The following is a 25,213-nucleotide window of genomic DNA, read 5'->3' as shown; positions in this document are numbered from 1 at the left end:
CCTACCTAGTTCATCAGTAGAATTGGATCTTTGCCTCTGTAGTCAAAAAAAGATAATCCTAACTATCCCAGGAATAATGCTGGATTGCAGTGTTCCTCAGGATTTACAGATTTGTTTTTCTATAATTTAAATTTTTTGAGGCATACCTTGAAGATATTAATGCTTTAAATAGCATGGCATTTAAAAACTTTAACTGTTCAGATAGTTCTGATGATAGCAGTTTTGGTGTGGGGACACAGAACTTCTGTGTGAGTGTCAGTCTTAGATTTATCTTTTCTCTGCATTATCACCCACATTTTCTACTGAACCTCCTTGATTGTACGGACAGGCTCCTTGGACACATTGTATGACATGTAAATTCTGGAAAAGTTACTATACTCTGTACCACCATGAACTCACATGAGGGAAAAAAAGCAAAGCTTAATTTCACTTAAGAATGTCCTCAGTGAAACGGAACTTTTAATTTTAATAAATCTTTACTCTTGAATGAACATCTTTGTTTCCTGTGTGACAAAATGGGAAGTAACTAAACTATTTCTGCCTCATTATGAGACAGTGATGATTATCTTGTGAAATCAAATTGGCCACCTTTTAAAAAATGTTTTATTAATTCATTTTAGGAGAAGGGAGGGGGGTAAAGAGAGAGAAAAAAAGTGATTTGTTGTTCCACTTATTCATGCATTCATTGGTTGGTTCTTGTATGTGCCCTGACGGGGCGGGGGTGGGGGAGGTTTGAACTTGCAACCTTGATGTATTTGGGATGATGCTCTAACCAACTGAGCTACCGGGCCAGGGCTGAATTGGGCACCTTTTTCGTGGAATATCATTTATTCTTGGAAGAACTACTGTACACTATCATTATTCAAACTTGAGTATTTGGCAGATGACACTTTCCCAAGTGAATGAAATGATATTTGTTGCCAATGAAATAATTTATGCTTTTAAATGAAAATTACAATTCTGGAAAACTTTTGTTTTCCTCCTTGAACTTGACAGCTTTCCAATAAGAGATTCCCCTGATGAGGTCCATGGTAATATTTATGAATATGTTTCTTTTCATATTGTGTAATAAGATGTGTCAGCATAAGGAAGAACTGTGTAGTGAACCAGTATTTTTTCACATGACCAATAGATGATGTTATAAAATCATGTGTGGATGAAAAGATCCACTCAGAGTGTAAACTAACAGATGAATTCAATGTAATAGAATATGAAAATTTATTGATATGGTTTCAGGTTCCACATTGCAACTGATCTTTAAGAAAGTATCACTTACTTCTATAGTGTCGAAGAATATTTAGAATGATCTAAATGGGCTCTTAAAATGCTTCTCCTTACCAGCTACATATCTATGCGACTAGATTTTCTTCATATATGTACTTTTTATTTTTCATGTGTTTCAACCAAAGCAGCTAGCTTATTGCAACAGGTTGAATCTGTTGCAGAAGCAGATACGAAAATTCAGTTGTCTGTTAAGCTGGACATTAAAGTTAGAAAACTGTAAAATCCAGGCCACTCTTCTCACTGTTTCATCTTTGTTTTGGAAAAAAAATTTTTTAAATATTTTATTTATTTTTAGAGAGGGGAAGGCAGGGAGAAAGAGAGGTAAAGAAACATCAATATGTGGTTGCCTCTTACACGTCCCCAGGGTTGGGGACCCGGCCTGCAACCCAGGCATGTGCCCCAACTAGGAATCAAACCCGCAACCCTTTGGTTCACAGGCCAGCACTCAACCCATTAAGCCATACCAGCCAGGGCTGGGAAAAATATTTTTAAAAGATTTATTTATTTATTTTTAGAGCAAGGGGAAGTGAGGAGGGAGAAAGAGAGGGAGAGAAACATCAATGTGTGGTTGCCTCTCATGCGCCCCCTACTGGGGGCCTGGCCTGCAATCCGGGCATGTGTCCTGACTGGGAATCTAATTGGCTCTTTGGGTCACAGGCTGGCACTCAGTCCACTGAGCCACACCAGCCAGGGCATGGAAAATATTTTTTAAATAAAAGTGTTATTTATAGGTCTATTATTTTAAAGTAGATTAAAATGTAAAATTTCTTAGTTTTAATTTTTAGTATGGTAAATATAAATGATATAACCCACATAAATAAAAACTTTTTTGGATCCTCAGTAATTTTAGGAGTACAAAGGGGTCCTCAGACTGGTGGTATACCTCTTTCATTACTTCTGTGGTCCCTACTAACTCAGTTTGTAATCTAGTAGGAGAGATCGACGCAAATGGAAAGTGAAATGATAGAATAATATATGAAATAATGGTACTGAGAAAAGTCACTTAAAGGAAATCCATTTAAGACAGTAAACGTTTTCCTAGCAAATAATGGAAAACAAATGTTGGGAACTTGCAGAGAAACTAAACTTATGGAAGCAAGTTTTATCTTGTATTTGACAAAATTTAGATTATAATTTTAATTCTTGGGTACCATTTAGCACTGAGAGACAGACTCTAGTGTGGAAGGGCTGGCATACTTTTTCTGACAAAACTGTATAAATAAGATCCTTTAACCTCACTTTTTACTTTTATGGTGTGAATATAGAGTCATTAAAATATATTTAAAAGTCTTACTCATTTTTAAGGGACTCTTAATTTTGTGTTCATATAATTTTAAGTCCACTTGTGCTGTCATTCTTATCTATTTCTGTTCCTGCGTTTATTCTTCATTTGTCAGTGGCTTAGCAGTTCTCCCTATCATTTTTCACTGCATCTTTTACAGGATTTGCAGTCTCTTTTTGTAGTTAAGTTTACACTGTGTTATTGGAACTATTTGGTGAGAGACATACCAACAGTATTCAAATTCCACTACTCTGTTGGAATGAAATGGTTTTGTGCTTTGGCTGGTGTCCTAAAAATGGGTCAGTGCAGATTTAACTTGTTTATCAGATGTTTTGTCGTCTGATAAATAAGCCAGAAAAGAGGTTGCTTGACAGGATTTTTGTTGCCGTTGTTTTTTAGACAAAGCAAAACCTGAGCTGGAAGCTCGAAGTGAGGAGGTGGTAAAGGTTTGTGGAAGTAAATTAGCAGGAATTTAAAGTAGCTGTGTTTCTTCTAATATAGAGTAAACAAATGCCATGCAAAGTATTCTGATATAAAAGTATCATGACCAGATGACAAGTTGTCGTGAGAGTGGGGAGTAAGTGTAATAGATTAATAAGTTTGAAACAGTTGATCAACGAGCCCTAGGTTCTGAAGATTTGGTGGCTTTTAAAGATAGTATATAAACTCATTTTGTGACAATTTAGACAAAGTTTAATTGTGTGACAAGTTAGATAAAGTTTTTATATCCATAAAGGGGGAGGGGAAGTGGAAAGCTAACAAAGGGTTTGAAGATATGTGAGCAAATTCAGGGAAAATTCAGAAGAGGGTTACTGACCTGAGAGTCATACTGCTGCTTGGGATACAGTTTGGACTGGTTCAAGGAGCCATAATCAGGAGAATCAGACAAGGGCAGGCCAAAAGGAGGATGGACCACAGACTGGGAGAAGGCTGAAACTATGTAGCTAGATTAGTATTCAAAACCAATTTAATAGTTTAAGTGAGAGCTTTTTATGTACATAGACTTCTATACTTGGTCTCATTTAATCCTCACAACATATTGGAAATGGAAATAAAAACTCCTACTGTAGTTGGGGAACCAGAGGTGGGCGTAGAGAGGTTAAAACTTCACCCAATGCAACACAGCTAGTATGTGGCAGAGTCAGAGACCATGTTTGCCTGCATCCTCTTAATTGCTGTGCTTCATACTGCCTGTCTTAATTCCTAAAGTGAATTCACACTGTACTTGTATTTTTCTTATTGGTGTGTAGTATATAACTTAACAGATCATCAAAATATGATTGAAGTAGCTTTGTAGGGATCAAGATTGTTATTTTAGGCAGCGTTACTTTTGATGCTGGGGTACCAAATAATTTAAGAAGACTCTGGAGAACACCACCGTCTGGAAGGTGTCTCCAAAGTTTTGGGTAGTGGAAATTATAGCAAAAGCAGCAACATAGTGTTTTATCATAGAATCTACCTGCTCAGTTGTTGGACATGGAAAAGTTCTTCCTTTCTTCAGAAAATTGTCGAAGGAGCATATAAAGAGAGCTCAGGAATAAAGGAAATGGAGGAAATTCATTAGAGATGCAAGGTATTAACTACAACATATCGAATTTAAAACTACCTATGGAGGCTGGTCCGATAGTGGGTTATCAGAACTCAACTAAAGTTAGTGTCACTAAAGTTGGAATACAACCCTCACTACTCAATTTGACTGGCTTAAAAAAAACAAACACCTACCTCTGGAAATACATAATTCCAGTGAAATAAATCTTATGACTTTTATGAAACAAAGCAAATCTCATTAATTTTTGCTACACTAATTTTGAATTCAAAATAATTAAGACATAGTAATTGTGATTGTTTTACTTTATCATCAGAGCTTTTGATTTTTCAGATATCTTGTGAGATAACAAATACAAATTTTTAAAAGATTTTATTTATTTATTTTTAGAGAGAAGGGAAGGGAGGGAGAAAGGGGGAAAGAAACATTCATGTGCGAGGAATACATCAATCAGTTGCCTCTCATACTCGTGCCCCCCCCCTCCCGCATCAAAAGAGAGGTTGTTAGGTAATTTCTCAGGGTCACATAGCTCAAAAGTAATAAAGCCAGGATTCAAGCTGGGGCATTTGTTATCAGAGCTCATTTGTTATCAGAGCTCAACAAGCTCTGTGATTGGGAATAAATTCCTGTCTAAATATTCTGGGTTTGGGGTTGTTATTCTGTACAATGGGACCAAAGATGCTCTGCAAGAGGCAAGATCAAAGGCAGGCATGTATGTGAAGCACTTTGTGAATCCTAAAACCACAGGAATGTAAAATATTGGTGCCATTATTATTTCCAACTGGGAATTGAACTGGAGACCTTTTGGTGTGTAGGCCCGTACTCAGTTCCCTGAGCCACACCAGCCAGGGCCAAATATATGTATATGTATATGTATATGTATATGTATATGTATATGTATATGTTTGTATTTTTACCAGATGGATATGTAGTAAAATGCAAGTGCCTAATAAATATTTAAACTCTTCATGGAGCCCTGGCCAGGTAGCTTACTTTGTTAGAGCATCATCCTGATACACCATGGTTGTGGGTTTGATCCCAAGTCAGGGCACATACAAGAATCAACCAAGGAATGCATAAATAAGTAGAACAGCAAATCAGCATTTCTTGTTCTCTCTCAAATCAATAAAAATAATTGTAACACTATACAGGTATTACAAATATAGGTATTAAAGGAAATGCTAATTTTTCAAATAAGAAAGTTTAACTTATTCTGACTGGGTAAGAAAAGGCATTATATCTTTGGTGCATAGAGAAACATTAATTGTCTGTTTTTGTGGTATTCTCTTGTTTTTATATTATTGTCTATTAACGGGTATTGTGGAATTTCTCAGATTTCCCAGCTGTCTTCTCTAACTATGTTACTTCTGAGAATCTTAATGCCTTTATGAATTAGAGGAGTGTCTCTAAAATTAGTGTATAACAGATAAGACTTCATCTTGATTTATACCTAGAGATTCAGCAGTTCTTGGGCTCTATTATATATTACTCTGTAATGTCAGGTTCTTTTGTTTACTTCGATGAAATTCTTTTTTGTTAGAATGACTTTTGTTTATTGTAATGTAGTTTTAATGTAATGTACAAGTATTTCAGAACAGCAAGTCTGTAAGTGGGATATAAAAGCAATATACAAAAATCAAATGTACTTCTACACTAGCAGTGAAATTAAGACAATAATTCCATTTATAATGCCATCAAAAAGAATCAGTATTTAGGAATAAATTTAACATGAAAGTACAAGACTTGTATACTGAAAACACTTTCAAAGAAATTAAAGATTTACCCAGTGTTCGTGGATCAGAAGACAAGATAGCAGTACTCAAATTGATCTGTGGAGTCATTGCAATCCCTATCAAAATCCTCACTAGCTTGTTTGCAGAAGTTGACAAGTGGCTCCTAAGATTCAGATGACCCAGAATAGGCAAAATAATCTTGAAAAAGAAGCACAAAGTTGGAAGACACACTATCTGATTTCAGAATTTACAGGAAAGCTCCAGTAATTAAGACAGTGTAGTACCAGCATAGAGAGACGTAGAGACCAGTGGATTAGAATTGAGTGAGAGTCAGAAATATCAAGCACCCTAAAACGCTCTCTTTTTCTATGCACTCTCTGTCTCTACCTTCTTAATTTCCTCCCGTTTCTTAAATGAACAGGTATTCATTGCTGAGTATGTTGGAATAGGGTGATTTCTGAGTTGACGTTTATTCACATGCATCTGACCTGACAGGGCTAGCTAATGCTCTGAGGACTAGAAAACTAAGAAAGTTCCAGTTTTAAACAGTAATTAGAGAAGAATTAATATGTATGTATATGAAATACAGTAGTCATACTGTAAGTATAACCCCTGTGCTTCCTTATCTGTGGTTTTGCTCTCTGCAGTTTCAGTTACCTACAGTTAACTTTGGTTCAAAAACATTAAGTGGAAAATTCCAGAAATATTCCGTTTTAAATCATGTGCCTTTCTGAGTAGCAGTGATGAAATTTCACGATGTCCTGTTTTGCCCTGTCCAACCTGGGAAATGAATCAATCATCTCTTTGTCCAGAGTATCAGCACTGTATATTCAACCTTCTCAGTTAGTCGCTTAGCCACTAGTAGCTGCCTCAGTTATCATATCAACTGCTGCTGTGTCACAGGTGGCTTGTGTTCAGGTAACCCTTATTTTACCTAATGGCCCCCAAACTCAAGGGTAGTGATGCTGGCAATTCAGATATGCTAAAGAAAAACTTGAAAGAGAAAGTACTGTGTTCAAGAAAAAGGTGAGAGTTCTCAATAACGAAAGAAAAAAATTATATTCTGAGATTGCTAAGATCTATAGTCAGAATGAATCTTCTGTCCTTGAAATTGTGAAGAATGAAAAAGAAATGCATGCTAATTTTCTTTTTGCACTGTAAACTCAAAACATTATGGCCACAGTGCATGTTAAGTGCTAAATTTGGAAAAGGCATTAAGTTTATGTGGATGACATGAACAGAAAATGCATTCCAGTTGATGGCAGCGTGTTGCACCAGAAAGCATTGAGCCTATATGAAGACTTATGCAAGGGATCTGCTAAAACAAGTGACCGCATTCACATACATTTTATTACAATATATTGTAATCTAGTTTTATTGTTAGTTATTGTTACTAATTTCTTACTGTGCCTAATTTGTAAATAAAACTTTATCATAGGTATGTATGAATAGGGAGAAACATTATATAGAGAGAGTTTGGTATTATCTATAGGTCAGGCATCCACTGAGAGTCTTGGAACTTATCCCCCACAGATAAAGGGGGATTACCATATATATTTACAATTCAGTATTGCTATTGCTGTTGCTGGTGGCTAGGTCTGGAATAGTAAAATAAAAATAATTTTCTTTTTAATAATTACATAATGAAAGAAAGCAAATTAAGAAATTGGGTACAAAGTTCAGATTACTTTGGCTTTGTTTTGCAGTCTGCAGTATCAAACAGCCAGTGTGTCACTATGAAGATACCTGGGAAATGTCTACCACACGTGCAGAAAGAATAGTTGCTGGATCTCCGTGTGCCGTCCCCCCCGGAACTTTGTACTTACTCTTTGCTCAAAGGAGACATTTATTTATTTATTTGAACAGATCAGTTATTTAGGTTTTTCAAAAGAAATTTAGAACTTCATTTTGTCAAGATAAAGGCCATTTGTGAGAGCAAACACAGAGTGGGGGTAACCCAGGAGCTGAGGAATAGCTTTTTTGGTCAGAATTTGTGCGTCTATGGCTTTCTGATCAACCTTGCGTTGCTCTGTGATCTTGTATTTTTCTTTCTCGGTGTCAAAGATCTCCCCTTCCTGGTGTCTGGGCTTGCACAGCTTCTTCTTGAAGTAAGCATTGGTGAGATGCTTAGGGATTTTCATACCACTTATATCAATTTTGGTGGAAGTGGTAATGACAGATTTCTGGTGTGTTCTACTTAGAAGAATTCGATTAAGGGCCAGAAGTCCAGTCACAAGTAGCAAGCCACTGCTCAGCTGCTCCAGGAAAACCACCCTCTTGCCTCTGTGACCCAGTGAGGATGATCAGAATGGTCCCGAGAGTGATGCTGGCCCGCATTCTCTTACATGCTGACTGAAGGGTTTCTTGCCATGGTTCAATAGTGTTCAAGGCACATCTTCAGGAGAGTAGTATCTAGTCATTTCGAGAAGTTTAACCACTTGAGTATCACCGTTCTTGTTGCCACCAACTGGTTTTGTGGCAGTAGTCATAACTTCTTTTTCTTTTCAATCCTGGATTTAGCTGCAGAATACTTCTTGTACATGGCCTTTCAGGAATACATAGCTGACTGGGAATACCTGCCAATTCCTCTGACTAGCACAGGGTTTTGGCTGCAGTGGGACTTCCCCTTCTTAGGCATCTTGGCCTTAAGGTTACCCTTCTTAACCTATGCTGGCATCAGCCTTCTGGGTTTTGGGTTTCTTCTCCTTAGTATCCAGCTTCTTAGTTTTTTCACCTGCCATCCTTGCAGGTGTCAACCTGATACCCTCCTGGTTCAGATGGCCAAGGATTGGGGACCTGAAATTGAGATATTTATTTTTAAAAAATAAAAAAAAATTTATTTCTTGGCTCAAACACTTGAATTTGTAGCCTTAGCAAGTTTTCAGTAAATAAAAATTGTACCTAAAACCTTGATAGAATGATAGTACAATACACCAATACTAGAAATCATAACAGCACAGAACAATAGAAGGCAGAAACTGTGAACTCCCTGAAATTCTCCAAATTTTGTATGTATACACATTGATGTAAGGGCATGGACAAAGGATCCATGGTTTTCATTGGGTTCTCAAATTAATTTGAACATATTCCTAAAGAGATTAAGGATTGCTTGATCTTCAGAAGACATTAGAGCTGTCGAGAACTTCCACTTCTAGATATTAGAGTAACTGGTCCTATACTACCCTCTGGCCATGAACAGCTAGGTAACTGAACAAAATGTATGAAACAACTGCGTTTTAGGTATTTGGTAACAGGCAGGGCAGGATTGCAGTCCCAGAGAGAAGGAAAACAAATTGAACCCTGCTATCTCCCTGACTTTCTGTCTGAAACTAGATTCCAGTGCAGGATCTAAACAAAGCAAGGCAGTTCTGTTGGAGATAGAAATCAGTGTGGGGAAACTGTGAAGGCTGGAGTTTTCAGGGTTAATTACCATAGAAGATGGAGTTATACAGACAGATTTAGAAATCTGCAGAGGAGTTTCTTTGAGTCTTTGGCTGGGTATTAAGCTGCGTGGGACTCCATGGGCTAGGTAAAGAACAGCTATTGGGGGAAGAAAACTGCCAGAGAGGAGGTAAAAGTATTGGGATTTACATGAGTTAGGAGACATTCTAGTTCTGACCAGCTAGAGCGGAGAGATCTCCTTGACTGTCAGGACCATATGGGAGAGACCCCCAAAATGTCATTCCTATATGAATAGGGCTAAAGTAACTCTAGAGAAAGGCTACTCCAGCTCCCACCCCCAGACTGTGCTGGGGAGAAAAAAAAAGAGGTCTCTAAGGAATTAAGCTCATTCTCAACTAATTTAGCTGCTCACCTGAACAAGACTCATTATTTTAAAAATTCATACATTAAAAACAAAAACAAAAATGCCCTGGCCATTGTGGCTTGGTTGGGTATCATCCCACAAACCAAGATTGTGGATTCAGTTCCTGGTAAGGGCACATGTCTGTGTTGCAGGTTCAGCCCCCATTCTGGGGGCACATGCAAAAGGCAACTGATCTCTGTTTTCTCTCTCGCATCAGTGTTTCTTGCTCTCTCTCTCTTCTTCTCTTCCCCTTTCTCTGAAATCAATAAAAGAAAAAAAATTAAACACACAAAAAATAAATACATACATTGACAAAATATACAAAGTGTTTATCTAATCCAAAATAACTAGACATGAAGGAAAAATAGAAAAGTGTAACCCTTTACCAGGAGAAAAATCAGTTGATGGAAACAGACTCAGAAATGGCAGAGCTTATAAATTTAGAAGGCAGATGTTGCTTAAAGGAAAGCATGAACATGAGAGAAATACAAGATGTAAAAAAGACCCATTAGAACTTCTAGAATTGAAAAATACAATATCTGAAGTGGAAAACTCAGCTGATAGGGTTAATGGCAGATTAGACACGGCAGAAGAAAAGATCAGTGAAAGAGTAATAGAAACCATCCAAATGAAGCACAGTGGGTAGAATTCTAGGCAGGTTGGGGAAAGAGCCTCACTGATATGTGGGACATTGTCAAGTGGTCTAATATATGTGCATTTGGAGTCTAGGACTAGGGGCTGAGGGTTGGGGAGCTGCAGGTGCAGAAGTAGTATTTAAAGAAACAATAGCAGAAAAATTGTCTAGTATACTGAAAGTGATAGTGCCATGGACCTCATGAACCAGGTAGAGGATACACTGAGGCATATCTTAATCCAACCAGTTATAAAAAGAAATCCTAAGAGAAGCCAGAGGGGAAAAAAAGACCACATTTTATATTTTCTAACATTATATATGTACGTGTGTACACACACACACACACACACACACACACACACACACACTCTTTATAGGGACAAAAGTAAGAACAATTGTTGACTTTTCGTGAAAACAAACAATGTAAGCCAACAAATGAACCTTACAAGTTATATAAGTGAATAACAAGCATACTGATGAGGGAGAAAGGAATAATCAAAGTAAACTTAGAAAAGAGTATTTTGATCAGATACTGTAAGATAAAGGTAAAAAGAATTGTATACGGGTATTGTAGTTAGCAAATCTAGTTTCTCGTAAGGCCATGGGTTGGCAAGTCTGAAACTACTTTACATATGTAGCAGGTCCTCAAATTATGTGGTTTTGTTTAATGTTTCATTACAACATTGATTAGAAACACAAATGCCTGGTCAGGGCCAGTGTCTTGTGTGGACTTTGCACATTCTTCCAATGTACATATGGGTGTCGTCCCAGTACTTTGGTTTCCCAGGTGCATCAACACGTCTAAATTGTCCCGGTGTGAGTGGGTGTGGCTGTTTGTGTGTCAAAGTCTCAGTTTCAAGAACCTATTGACCACATTAAGAGAAGATTTACTGTATACTAGGGTTGGATGTATTTTAGGTAATGAGGCCAGGTTTCTAATTGTTAAAGGAGAAAGTTACAGGTAATGAAATGAAGAAGTGTAGATGAGCTGTGTGATGTCAGATTGGAATCAGGGGTGTCAGTATGGACTTATGGTTTTATATATACATACAAATAGTTATGGAGTTGTAGATTGTGTATATGTGTGGGTTAGTATACATAAATGCGAGGAGGGGCCCCCAAAACAATTTATTTATAAAAAATTGTGAATGTATTCTTACATGTTTAAACTTCATACTCACCTTCAAAATGCCCTCCATTTGATGCAATACACTTATTGAGACGTTTCTTCCACTGCTCAAAACCGCTTTTGGACTCGCCAATTTTGATGCCTTTTATGCTTCTGTTGTTTTTCTTTTTACCTCTTCCACATGGCAAAACGTTTCCTTTTGAGGACTTTTTTCATCTGGGGAAACAAAAAAAGTTGCTGGGGCAAGATTGAATAGGGAGGGTGGAGCACAGGGGTTATACTGTTTTTGGTCAAAAACTGTTGAACATTCAGTACAGTGTGGGAAGGTGTGCTAGTAAATCACCCACCATGAAATGGGCAAATGCATTGAGAGAGTCTTTAAAACAATTCACTGAAGTGGAACACAGCCTCTCACAACAACGCCAGCTGGTACAGAGATGGAAATGGGTTCCTAGAACATTTGCCTAGCAGGGGAAGTCTGTACTACAACAGGCCTGCCTTCCAGGAGATAACCATATTTTGGGGGGGGATCCCCCCTCATGTTTCCTCACTTTCTTTTCTGGGAAGGACTCAAAGCAGTGACACTGAAAGTAACAATGAGCATACCTAGTACCTAGACCTCGGACTGTATGAATCTTCATTAAAAGGAACCAGGGCTCTTCCAAGAACTGGTTGATTCCCAGAGCTGGAGTAGGAGAAAGGCAACATGTTCCTGGAACATTGTTTGTGCCAGAAAACAAAGAGCGCTTAGAAAAGGTGCGTTGTTGTACCAGTGTTACCTTCTTGTTCCTGATCAGTGATTGTGTAAGCGTTAGCACTAGGAGAAAGTAAATAAAAAGTATGCATGCACTTTGTGCTATATTTGCAAGTTTTCTGTAAAACCTTTTTTTAAAGGTTCTTAAATTTATATTTCTCCCAAAAGGATAAGGGGGGGGGGGCGGGGGGGACAGTGCAAGCCAGAATACAATAGCATAACATATTTAAAGTTCTGAAAGGAAAAAACTATCAAGTCAGAATTCAGTCCTAACAAAAATATCCTTCAAAAAAATGAAGGCAAAATAAAGACATTTTCCAGACAAACAAAAGCAGAGAGAATTTCTTGCTGGCAGTCTTGAACAGTATTAAAAATATTAAAGTTTTTAAGGATGAATAAAATCATTCCAGATGGAAACTCAGTCTACACAGAGGAATGAAGAGGATAAATGGTAAAAATGTGGGGAAATACATTTTTTTTCAAATTTTAATTTATTTCAAGGACAATTTACTATTTAAAGCAAAACGTTTTAATGTTCTATAGGATATATAATATTTAGAAGTGAAATGTAGATGTAGAACATGTAGAAATACAAGATTTCTAAAGGCCACATAATGGCAGGGAGAAATTGGAAGTACACTACTCTAAGGATCTAATATTAATACACAAAGCAGTATGAAATTGTTTGAAGGTAGATGGTGCTATTAAAGATGTATATTGTAGCCATGGCTGGTGTGACTCAGTGGATTGAGTGCTGGCCTGTGAACCAAAGTGTTGCTGGTTCAAAGCCTGGTCAAGGTATGTGCCTGGGTTTCAGGCCTGGTTCCCAGTACGGGACATTGAAGAGGCAACCACATATTAATGCTTCCCTCTCTCCCTCCCTTCCCCTCTCTTTAAAAATAAATAAAATCTAAAAAAGTGAAAATAAAAATAAATTTTAAAAAGATGTATATTATAAACCCTAGCAAAACCACTTAATGGGTATATATAATAAGCTACTAATCATCAAAATGCTCAAGTGACTGTATTAATATTAGACAAAGTAGATTTCAGAACAAGGGCTATATCTTTTCAGGAATGAAGATTCTTTTGAAAATGATAAATATGTCCATTTATCATATTTATATACCTAATACTAGAAGTCAACCAATGACTGCATGGATGGGTGGAGCAATAAATTGATGTTTTTTTCCTTTGTATGTGTGTCTCTCTTCCTTGCTCTCTAAAAACCAGTAAATAAAAATAATAATAAAAACAAAGTTGTAGCCGGTACAATAAAACAAGAAAGAAAGAAGTCATAGAGGTTTGCAAGGAAGATATAATGAAAGTGCTTTTTTACAGACCACCTGATTTTATACATAGAAAACTGTAAACAAGCCCTTACCCTCTCTTCCAGAATTAATAAGTTAATATAGCAGGGTTGCAGGATATAAGGTTAATACACAATAATATACAATATTCTATACAAAGGTATACAGTAGCATCCCAAAAATGAAAATGAAGTAGAGATAACTTTGACAAAATACGTGCAAGACCTAGGCGCTGAAAATGACAAAGTACTACTGAGAGAATTGAATTTAAAGACCCAAATAAACAGAACTCTTTCATGTTCATGGATTAGAATGGCACACATCACTGTATTCAAACTCTTAACCTATGTTTCTTGAACATGACAAACATATTTCCACCTCAGAGCCTTTGCACTTAACCGTTTTCTCTACCTGGAGCACCCTCACCGGATATTCCCACGGCTTGTTCTGTCCCAGACCTCCTGAGGGCTGTGCTCAGAGGCATCTTCCAAGGGAGGCATTCCTTGATTTCCTCATGGAAAGTAGCTCCCCTTTTCATTCTTCTCTATAGCGTTATCACAGCTAATGCTAACGTTTTTATTTTATTTTGTCTCACCTCTCTGGAATGAAAATTCCCTCAACCTGAAGGGCTTTGTTTACTGCATTCAGTGCTAAGTGTGTATTGAACGTGGTTTATTTTGCTGGGACACGTATTACTAGAATGTTAAGTAGCTCGTAGACTATATGGGTCTGACACAAATAACTCGTCTTTTTTATTACAAAATCTTTTATCACAAAATCATAAGCATGTAATTATGTAACATAACCACATCATACCCAAGCATACCACCTGACATTTTAGGTGAAATATTCAAATTAAAACCACAAATTATGAAACCCATATTATTGCCCTACCAACCACACTCAAGGAAACCTTACTTTTGCTGGACCCTCCCTGTATTTATGCACACATACACACACACGTACTAGAAATGCTTGTGTTATTTCTCTATTACATGTTACAGTGTAGTTGGGAAAAGTTGAACTTAGCTTTGGTTCTGTCAATTTTGCATTTCTCAGAACTTCTCCAATCTCACAGATTTCAAAAATTAAAATTAATGGAGTTATACAACAAAAGAAAAATAGATCATTTTAATTGGGCTTCATCAAAATTAAAAACTCTGCATTGAAGGATATTAAAGTGAAAATACAGTCTACAGAATGAAGAATATATATGCAAATAGTGTATCTGATAAAGGTCTGGTATCCATAATAATAAAGAACTTTTACCACTCAACAACAAAAAGACAACTTAATTTTAAAATGGACAAAGGACTTTGAATAAAGATTTCACCAAAGAATATATGCAAATGTTGAACAGGTGCATGAATTGATGCTCAGCGTCATTGATCATTAGTGAAATGCAAATCAAAACTGCAGTGAGGTACCACTTTATGCCCACTCACTAGTATAGCTTAAAATAAAATTTAAGAAAAACAAAACAATAAGTATTGGTGAGGATGTAGAAACATTTAACTTTCATACATTGCTAATGGGAATGTAAAATGGAGCAGCTGCTGTAGAAAATGGCAGTTCCTCAAAGAAAGTTAATCTTAGATCTGCCTGGGTAGCTCAGCTGGTTAGAGCACCATCTTATATGACAAGTTCGCGGATTTGATCCCTGCCTGGTCAGGGCACATACAAGAATCAGCCAGTGAATGCTTAGATAAGTGGCACAACAAATCAATGTTTTCTTCTCTCTCTAAAATCAATAAATTACTCATAGAGTTACCACATGACCCAGAATATGTACCTCAAAGACTTGTAAACAGGTACTTGCATAAATAAAAGTACACGTATGTCCATAGCAACACAGAGGCCAAAAGGTAAAAACAGCCCAAATACCCATCAATGGATGGATGGATAAACAAATTATAGTGTATGAAATAGAATATTATTCAGTCATAAAAAAGAATTGAAGTACTGATGTATGCTACACTGTGGGTCGACCTTGAAAACATCGTGCTAAATGCAACAAGCCAGACACAAAAAGGTCAAATGTTATATGCTTTCATTTATATGAAGTATCCAGAATAGGCAAATCTATATAGAGACAGAATGCAGACTGGTGGTTTCTAGGGAACTACAGGCGAGGATAATGGAAAGCAACTGCTAAATGGGTATGGAATTTCCTTTGAGGTGATGAAAATGTTTGGAACTAGATAGAGGTGGTGACTACACACATTAGGAATGTACTGAATTGTACACTTTCGAATGGTAAATTTTATGTAATTTTTCCCTCAATAGAAAATAGGTAAATGAAAGTGGCATAATGGCCTCAGCTGGCGTGGCTCAGTTGGTTGGGTGTCATCCTGAAAACGGAAAGGTCACTGGTTGGATTCCCAGTCAGGGCACAGGCCTGGGTTGCAGGTTCCGAACCTAGTCGGGGTGCCTTCGGAAGGCAACCAGTTGATGTTTCCGTCTGACATCAATGTTTCTCTCTTTCTCCCTCCTTTCCCCTCTCTAAAAATTTAAAAATAAAGTTAAATTCTAAAAAGTCCTTTTAAAATGGAATTATGTAACTTAATGTAGGTTAAGAGCATGCATGGTCTAAAGTTAAACAGACATGGAATTGAGTCCTGGGTCTGTCACCTGTTAAGTCTGTGATCTTAAATAAATTACCTTCAAATTTCTCTCCTATAAAATAGATGTATTGGTGCTTTCTCCCAGGATTTTTGTTAGTGTTAAATGAGATGGCGTACGTGATGTGCTTGGAACACTTAGTAATTATCCAGTAAATGTTACTAGGGTTTTTTAAATATATTTTTTTGCTACTACTGATTTTTTATTCTTCTCTTGTAGAATAGATATAATATTGGGTTCGGTTAAAAAGTCCATATGTTTTTTTCCATAAAATAAAGGCCACATTTTTTCATTTTCACCAATAACTTTATTTTTGGAAGTTTCGAGTATGTCGGCTCTCTCCTGCATGGTATAATGTTGATTGTTCTGAATTAATGTCTCAATTTGATCGCTGTCAAATTCAACTGTTGTACCCAACTGTGGAACATTGTCCAGCGAGAAATCTCCGGCATGAAACTTCACAAACCACTTTTTGAGACATTCGATTAGTCACAGCACCTTTTCCATACACTGCACAAATCCTTTCTTCTTTTGCTTTTCAGTTGCATTTTTACTTTTCTTGAAATAATAAAGCATAATATGACAAAAATGTGTATTTTCTTACATCTTCAGTGTTAAAATGGCTACACAAAAATTCACTAATTTTGATGTATTTTTAATTTTTTAAAATTTTATTTATTCTTGGAGGAGAGAAACATTGATATGCAAGAGAAACATTAATCAGTTGTCTCTTTGCACGCTCCAACTGGGGACCTGGCCCACAGCCCAGGCACATCCCTGACTGGTAATTAAACCAGTGACCCTTCAGTTCACAGGTTGGCACTCAATCCACTGAGCCACACCAGCCAGGCCTGATAAGTTTTTTTTTTCAAATGCACACTAATATGACAGCTGTCACAATATAATCTAACAAAATTGTGTCAAATAAAGTTGAAGACAACTAAGTGCTTCTAGCGGCATCTTACGGAAAAACACTAAATGAACTTTTTGGCCAACCCAAATGGTATGGACTAAGATTGTTTTGAAAATTGAATGAGTTAATCCACACAGTGCACTTAAAACAGTACCAGGCACATTGTAAATTCTGAGTGTTTACTAAGCTATATACTATATTATATGAAAGGATTTTTAGAGGGAACTTTTTTGCATTCTGCATTTTCACATCTGCATCCAGATAAACTAATGCCCACAATGGAAAATGGACTTTTCAAAACCTGTGCTAGTAATGACAGAGCTTGCTAGGACTACAACCTCGTCTCTCAAATTTCAGACTAAGCTACATTCAAAAGATCATAGGTTGTGATTCTTTCTTCTTTAACTGGTGTGGTAAAAACACTGATTTTTCACTTGTTAAAAATCACAGATATGATCATTTAGCTATTTAAGTTGTTGAATTTTGGTTGTATAGAATTTACTATACAAGCTATTTCTCCTTGCATCAATTACTCTGATGTGTCATCAGAAGTCAAGCCTTGGAAAACTGACATTTGTAGTGCCCAGAAGTTGCAGTTGCTCCCCTTGCCACTGGGTGGTGCTTCTGCAGTATCATTAAAGCAAATGTTTGGGCTGATACTGTTTCTTACTTTTCTGAGCCACTGAAATTGATAAATGAGTTAGACCTGCAGTAAATTGAAATACTTGTTTGAACTGGGTCCCAGGAGTCTATACACACACACACACACACACAGTAGGATTTCCTCTATTGTGTTTTTTTTATTGTAGGCACTATTACAGATGTCCCTCATTTTCTCCCCCTTTGCCCTCTTTCATCCAGCCCCCCCCCCACCCCCCCGCTTGGCCTTCACCACACTGTGGGCTCTGTCTGTGGCTCTGCATATGTGTTCTTCAGCTAATCTCTTCCAGTCCCTGCTGTCACCCTCCCCTCTGCAATCTGTCAGTCTGTTCCATGTCTCCATGCCTCTGGTCTTACTTTGTTCCTCAGTTTCTTTTGTTCATTAGATTCCACATATACGTGAGATCATATGTATTTGTCTTTATCTGACTGGCTTATTTCACTTAGCATAATAATCTCCTGGCTATTAATAATCAATGCTGTTGTAAAGGGTAAGAGACGTACAGATGGCCAATAGACATGAAAAATGCTCAATGTCACTAGTCGTCAAATGCAAGTTAAAACTACAATGAGGTATCACCTCACACCTGTCAGAATGGCTGTCGACAAATCAACAAGTGTTGGTGAGGATGTGGAGAATAGGGATACCTAGTGTACTGCTGCTGGGAATGCAGACTGGTGCAGCCACTGTGGAAAACAGTATGGAGTTTCCACAGAAAATTGAAAATGGAACTGCCATTTGACCTAGCGGTCCCACTTCTGGGAATATATTCTGAGAATCCTGAAACACAATTAGAAAGAATATATGCACGCATATGTTCATAGCAACATTTTTTACAACAGCCCAGATCTGGGAACAGCCCAAGTGCCCAACAGTAGATGAGTGGATTAAAAAGCCATGGTACATTTATACAGTGGAATACTACAAGGCTATAAAAAAGAAGGAACTATATTGTGGGAGGGGGTTGGTGTGTGTGTTTTAGATTTTGTTTATTTTTAGAGAATGGGGAAGGGAGAGAAACAACAGTGTGTGGTTGCCTCTTGCATGCCTCCTACTGGGGACCCTGCCTGCAATCCAGTCATGTGTCCTAGACTGGGAATTGAGCCAGGACCCTTGGCTTCACAGGCCCATGCTCAATCCACTGAGCTATGCCATCCACGGCGAAACTGTATTGTATTTTTATAAGCAAAATCTAAAAGATCATTGTTTGGATCAACACTGATTGCCCTAGTCTGTGGTAATTTAGCAAATAATAATGTTGCAGGAGAATCTGATTATTTCTCCTGGCACAGTCTTAGAGGTGCTAGGGTTTTTTGTGTGTGTGTGTGTGTGTGTGTGTGTGTGTGTGTGTGTGTGTTTATAGCTTCCTTTGATAGCTGAATTATTGATTTTGCTCTAATCTTTTAAATTTTATCAAAACCCTTTTTACTATACTTAAATATAAGTTTTTCCAGATATAAGTGTGTTTATTTGGGGGGATGTGGTTTGACCAAAAACCTCATTCGGTTTTAAGTAAAATAAAATACATTCTTGGTTATCACCAGTAACTTTATTGAACATTCACCGTTTTATTCCACTACCTTCTGCCATTTTTCAGGGAACTTCAAACTTCCATCTTCCTGAAACTTTTTATCTTTTTGAGCAAAAAACTGTTCCAGGTGCCTTTTTCAGCCTTCCAGGGAATTGCAATTTTTTCCATTAAGAGAACTTTGTAAAGATGGAAATAAATGGAAGCATGAAGGTGCAATGTCTGGTGAAACAGCAGATGAATCAGAAGTTCCTAGCCAAGGTTAACAGGTTCTTGCCTGGTCATCAAAGAAACATGCAGTCATGCATTATTCTGATGAACGATTATGCATTTTCTGTTGACTTATTCTGGGCACTTTTCATCAGTTGCAGCTTTCACTTGGTCTAATTGGGAGCAGTACTTGTTGGAATTAATCATTTGCTTTTCTGGAAGGTGCTCGCAATAGAGAACTCCCTTCCAATTTCACCATATGAAGTGTACATTTCATATACACAACATACACACTTCCAATATTTTGGATGAAGACTGGCCTTTGCTGTGGTAGGTGGTGGTTCATTTCACTTGCCCCACTATCTCTTCTGTTCCACATATTGTAAACTCACTTTTCATTGCCTGTCACAATTTGTTTTTAAAACAGAATGTTTTCATTATGCGTAAGTAGAGAATCGCATGTGGAAAATGGTCAAAGAAAGTTTTTGTTGCTTAACTTAGGGGGAACCCTAACATTAAAGAGATTGACGTATATATCCAAGCTAGTGCAAATAATTTTCTATGCTTGATTTGGGTATTTTGAGTATGTTGGCTATCATGTGGTAAAGCATTAATCGTTCTTCATTAATGTCTCAATTTGATTGCTATCAACTTCAACCGGTCTGACTGTGGAGCATCGTCCAGCAAGAAATCTCCATAATGAAACTTCACAAACCACTTTTGACACATTCATTCTGTCACAGCACCTTCTCTATACACCGCACAAATCTTTTGTGTGTGTGTGTGTGTGTGTGTGTTTCAGTTGCATTTTTACCTTTCTTGAATTAGTAAAGCATAATAATATGCCCAAAATGCTGCTTATTTCCTTCCATCTTCACTATTAAAATGGCTACACAAAAATTCCCTGATTTTTATGGTTTTTTTAAATGCACGCCGATGACAGCTGTCACCAGTTTAACAGAATTTTTCAAGTGGATTTATTTTTTCATTTTTAATCTATTTTAATGATTATACTGTTACAGTTGTCCCAATTCCCCCCCCCCCCCTTGCTCTCTTCCACCTGGTACCCCTATTCCCTCCAGCATTCCCCCCACCCCCTTCATTCATGTCCGTGGGACATCCATATAAGTTCTTTGGCTGCTCCATTTTGTATACTATTCTTAACATCCCCTGTCTTTTCTGTACCTACCAATTTGTATTTCTTAATCTTTACCTCTTTCCTCCCAATCTTCCCCTTCTCCCTCCCACCCGATAACCATCCATATGATCTCCATATCTATGATTCTGTTTCTGTTGTGCTTGTTTGCTTAGTTTTTTACATTCAGTTGTTGATAATTATTAATTTATTGCCATTTTAATGTTCATAATTTTGATCTTTTTCTTAAGTAAGTCCTTTTAACATTTCATGTAATAATGGCTTGGTGATGATGAGTTCCTTTAGCTTTACCTTTTCTGGGAAGCACTTTATCTGCTTTTGATTCTAAATGATAGCTTTGCTGGATAGAGTGATTTAGGTTGTTAAGTCCTTGCTTTTCATCACTTGGAATACTTCTTGCCTAGTCCCTTCTTGCCTGCAGAGTTTCTTCAGTGAAATCAGCTGACAGTCTTAGGGAACTCCTTTGTAGGTAACTCTGCATTTCTCTTGCTGCTTTTAACATTCTCTCTTATCTTTAACCTTTGAAATTTTAATTATGATATGTCTTGGTGTGGTCCTCTCTGTGTCCATCTTGTTTGGGACTCTCTAAGCTTCCTGGACTTGTATGTCTGTTTCCTTCACCAAATTAGGGAAGTTTTCTTCCATTATTTTTTCAAGTAAGTTTTCAGTTTCTTGCTCTTTCTCTTCTTCCAGCACTGCTATGATTGGAATGTTGGTGCTTTTGAAGTTGTCCCCGGGGCTCCTTAGCCTATTCTTGTTTGTTTGTTTGTTTGTTTGTTTTTGATTCTTTTTTCTTCTTGCTGTTCTGACTGAATGTTTTTCCTTCCTTATGTTCCGAATTATAGATTTGATTCTCGGCTTCATCACTCCACTGTTGATTTCCTATACATTTTTCTTTATTTCACTTAGTGTACCCTTTATTTCTGCCTGGGTCTTTTTTATACTGTTGAAGTACCTAGTGAGTTCCTTGAGCATCCTGATAACTAGTGTTTTGAACTCTGCATCTGATAGATTACTTATCTCCATTTCATTTTGTTCCTTTTCTGGAGTTTTGACCTGTTCTTCATTTGGGCCATATTTCTTTGTCTCCTCACTTTGGCAGCCTCCCTGTGTTTGTTTCTGTGTATTAGGTAGAGCTACTTTGACTCACTGTGTTCATAGCGCAGTCTATTGTAGAAAAGCTCACTGGTACCCTGGCTGGAATGGCTCAGTGAATTGAGTGCCGGCATGTGAACCAAAGGGTCTCTGGTTCGATTCGCAGTCAGGGCACATGCCTAGGTTACAGGCCAGGCCCCCATATGGGGCATGTGAGAGGTAAACACACATTGATGTTTCTCTCCCTGCTCTCTCCCTCCCTTCTTGTCTCCCTAAAAATAAATAAATAAAATCTTGAAAAAATTACTTGAAAAATGGCTGTGTTTTTAATAAATAAATGTTTTTTTAAAAAGGAAGAGAGATTAGGGAGTATTGACAGACAATGGACATGTGGTGGGGGGCATGGGAAAACATTGCAGCTTAGGATAGGGGAGCTAAGGGAAGGCACCATGATGGAGAAGACTATTTTGGGTTGGGGGAACTGTATATGCCAAGACCTTGAGGTGGAAGTCTGCCAGTTCTGTGTGTGGAACAACAAGGACACCAATACAGCTAGCTAGGTGAGGGTAAGATGTAAGAAAGGATGAGGACAGGGTGGAAAGGAGAGGTAGGCAGAAAGTGAAGGGCTTTATAGACTATTTTAAACACTTTTGCTAGTCTTCGTGAAAGATGGTATTTGAAGGTAGCCAATAAGCAGTTGGATATCTCAAGTTTGAAGTTCAGGGGAGAGGTCAGGGCTGTGATAAAATTTGAGAGTTATCAGTGTGTATGTGGAGTTTAAAGCCATGAAATTTCGGAAAATCAAGGGAATGAGTGAAGATAGAAAAGAAGAGTTCATTGCAATTTTTAGAAAAGGTCAGAGAGTTGAGAAACCAGTAATGAAGATTGAAGAGTGGCCAGGTAGGTAAACATACCAGGAGAGTTTTTGTGCAGAAGAGAATGAGGAATTGCTTCAACTACTAACTAGTTTGAGGATAGACAACAGTGAGATCATGAGGTCAGAGGGAACCTCAAGGAATCTAGTATGAGGTTTGTATCTTAAACAGTTACGTGCCTTTGTCTAAAACTGCCTAAATTCTTAGACGTTTTCCGGTTGTACTTGGTTTCCATCCCAGAGGGTTTAGAGTTTTCAGACTGTGTCCTAATTTAACCTTTCTTCAGAAAAATTTTCTGAAATAGTATTTGTTGTCATGTTTGTCCTTGGGATTAATTAACAAATTGTATGCTTAACTGGAATATTCTTGTTCAGAGTTGGTCTTGACCATCAGATCATTTCAGAATGATTTTCTCAATAATTACTAGAGAAATAAAAATAAAGACTGTCAAAGTAAGAAACGTCCAAACCTGTAAAGAATTTTTATGAGTTTATTTGAGCCAAAACCCACAACAAAGCAAGCTCTCAAATGATTCAGAGAATAACAGTTCTTGTAGTTTCTTTTATGCTTTTGGGATTAAGAAGCAAATGTAAGGAAGATTATGAAGGTGGCAGAAAGCAAGGTGGGCATTGGATTACAGGACAGTCAAGATTGTGTACTCTCTTGAAGGGTGATCATGCTTTAGAGGGAGGGGTCTGAAAAGAGGCATTGCGAAGGTGTGTTAGCCTAGGTGGACAGAAGCTATGGGCAGGGCTTTCTTGGGCAAAGATAGGTCTTTTATTATTAAAGAAGTTGTAAGCCTTGGGCGTGACTCCCCACCTTGACCTGCCCAGTTAGGAATTGATGACCAGATCACCCTGTGAGGTTCCTTTCCATAGAACTCTTTTGTCCACAGACAAAGACTGGTGTTTATAAAAGCTAAACCAAGTGCAGGCACAGTATGAGGCTAGAGACTTTGTAAACTGAGGTTTGTAAATGTCAGGCAAATGCTCCCCAGCCCTCCTTTTTTTTGTTGGGTGTGGGAAACATAATGGGACCAAACTAAAGATTTTTCTTTCTCATAGTTTCCCTTTGCTCTGCAGGCTAGGAAGGCTGTATTTTTTCCTACTAGGAAACTTTTTGTTCCTTTGCATTAAATATTTTAAATTGTACTGTTTTATTTTCTAATTGTAAGAACCAACTCTTTCTATATAACTATTTCTTCTACCATCTTGGATCTTTTATTATCATTCGGGTTTAAAATGTGACACATTTGTTCAGAATTGCATACTTAGTGAATATCCAGGGCCAAACATACACAAACAGATTTTAAAAGTGTTTTTATTCCAGTTACTTTTAATATACTACAGTTCAAATACAATTTTTACCTATTTTTTTCTATGTTGTAGGAATAGACTTTAAGATCAAAACAGTTGAATTACAAGGAAAGAAGATCAAGCTACAGATATGGTAAGTGATGCTAATTTATTCACCTTATGTAGTAGAATGCTAAGCCTGAAGGCCTTACCACTTGTTTCGATTCTGTGAGACTTCTTTCTAAAGCCAGCAATCAGGTGTCCTCCTTTCAGAAAGTAAAGTATGGAAATTATTGCCATGGACTTTGGAGGCCATGAGATCTGGCTGAGTATTTTATATTTTCCACTTACTGTGTGAGTTTGGGCAAGTTACATACCCACTGTGAGACACTTACATTTTCATATGGAAAATGGAGATAATAGCACCCATCTCAAAAGATTGTTACAAGGATTTCATGAAATAATCTGCGTAAAGCCTCTAGCACATACTTTGCTCACACTCAATATAAAAGGGTGGGGTTTTTTTTATTATTAATTTTTAGAGAAAGGAAGGGAAAGAGAGAGAAGCATCGATTTGTTGTTCTACTTATTTATGCATTCATTGGATGATTCCTGTGTGTGCTCTCACCGGAAATTGAACCCACAACCTTGATGTGTCAGGATGACATTCTCACCAACTGAGCTACCCTGCCGGGGCATAAAAAGTCAATATAATTCTTTTGATGCTCTGACATGCTTAAGCTAAAATATTTATTTTCTTTAACGCATTTGTAACTTCCTATAGACATGATTTTTGTTAGTCTCTATAGAGTTTGCTCCCTCTAGAAGTATAATAAAATTCTTTTAAGTTTGTATCAAGTATATGAATCATAGACTTTAAAATTAAACTAGTAATTTTAAATGCATATATTCAGATTCTTGTTTTAACGTGAAAAGTTCCTATTTTGTGATTGAATTTTAGGTTTGGAAACTTCAGTCTATGCTAAAGTTTTGTCTTATTTTTCTTTTTTCTTTTATATTTACTACATACAGCAATGATTTATTATGAAATGTTTAGTTTCTGTTGAGGCACAATTCATGTCTCATTAATGTGTTACTTTATTCGCATGATCTTCCTTTCTCGCTTTCTTTCTAGGAGTCTTTAGTCTGTGTTGCACAGGGGTGGGGATGGGTCTCACCCTGGCCACGGCACACGTCTGTGGGACTAAAATTAGCTTGTTTGGCTGATAGAAACATTTCTCCAGCTTTTAAAATCCCAGATCTCTAGAAAGTTCCACCACAGTATCTTCTGTGATCTACATTTTCCATGGAATGGCAGTTCCTGCCAGGGAAACAGCTATAATGAGTTACTTCAAGTCAGCCTTTTCCTTTCCCTTTCGCC

General features: G+C 37.3%; 1 protein-coding gene and 1 pseudogene across 1 annotated transcript in view; one reads left to right on the top strand and one right to left on the bottom strand.

The window, feature by feature from the left end:
* The window catches only part of RAB10 (RAB10, member RAS oncogene family), a 65,862-nt gene that overhangs the window by 27,876 nt on the left and 12,773 nt on the right, over positions 1–25,213 (top strand). The window contains exon 2 of the mRNA XM_045844482.1: positions 23,926–23,986. Coding sequence (XP_045700438.1) covers positions 23,926–23,986 — 61 coding nt within the window. The remainder of the gene's footprint in view (positions 1–23,925; positions 23,987–25,213) is intronic.
* On the bottom strand, positions 7,741–8,586 carry LOC123822484 (annotated as a pseudogene).

The sequence above is a fragment of the Phyllostomus hastatus genome, unplaced genomic scaffold, assembly GCF_019186645.2.
Source record: "Phyllostomus hastatus isolate PE091 unplaced genomic scaffold, TTU_PhHast_1.1 phas_contig_402, whole genome shotgun sequence".
In the NCBI taxonomy this organism is placed as follows: domain Eukaryota; kingdom Metazoa; phylum Chordata; class Mammalia; order Chiroptera; family Phyllostomidae; genus Phyllostomus; species Phyllostomus hastatus.
This window is presented reverse-complemented; position numbering and strand designations above follow the sequence as displayed.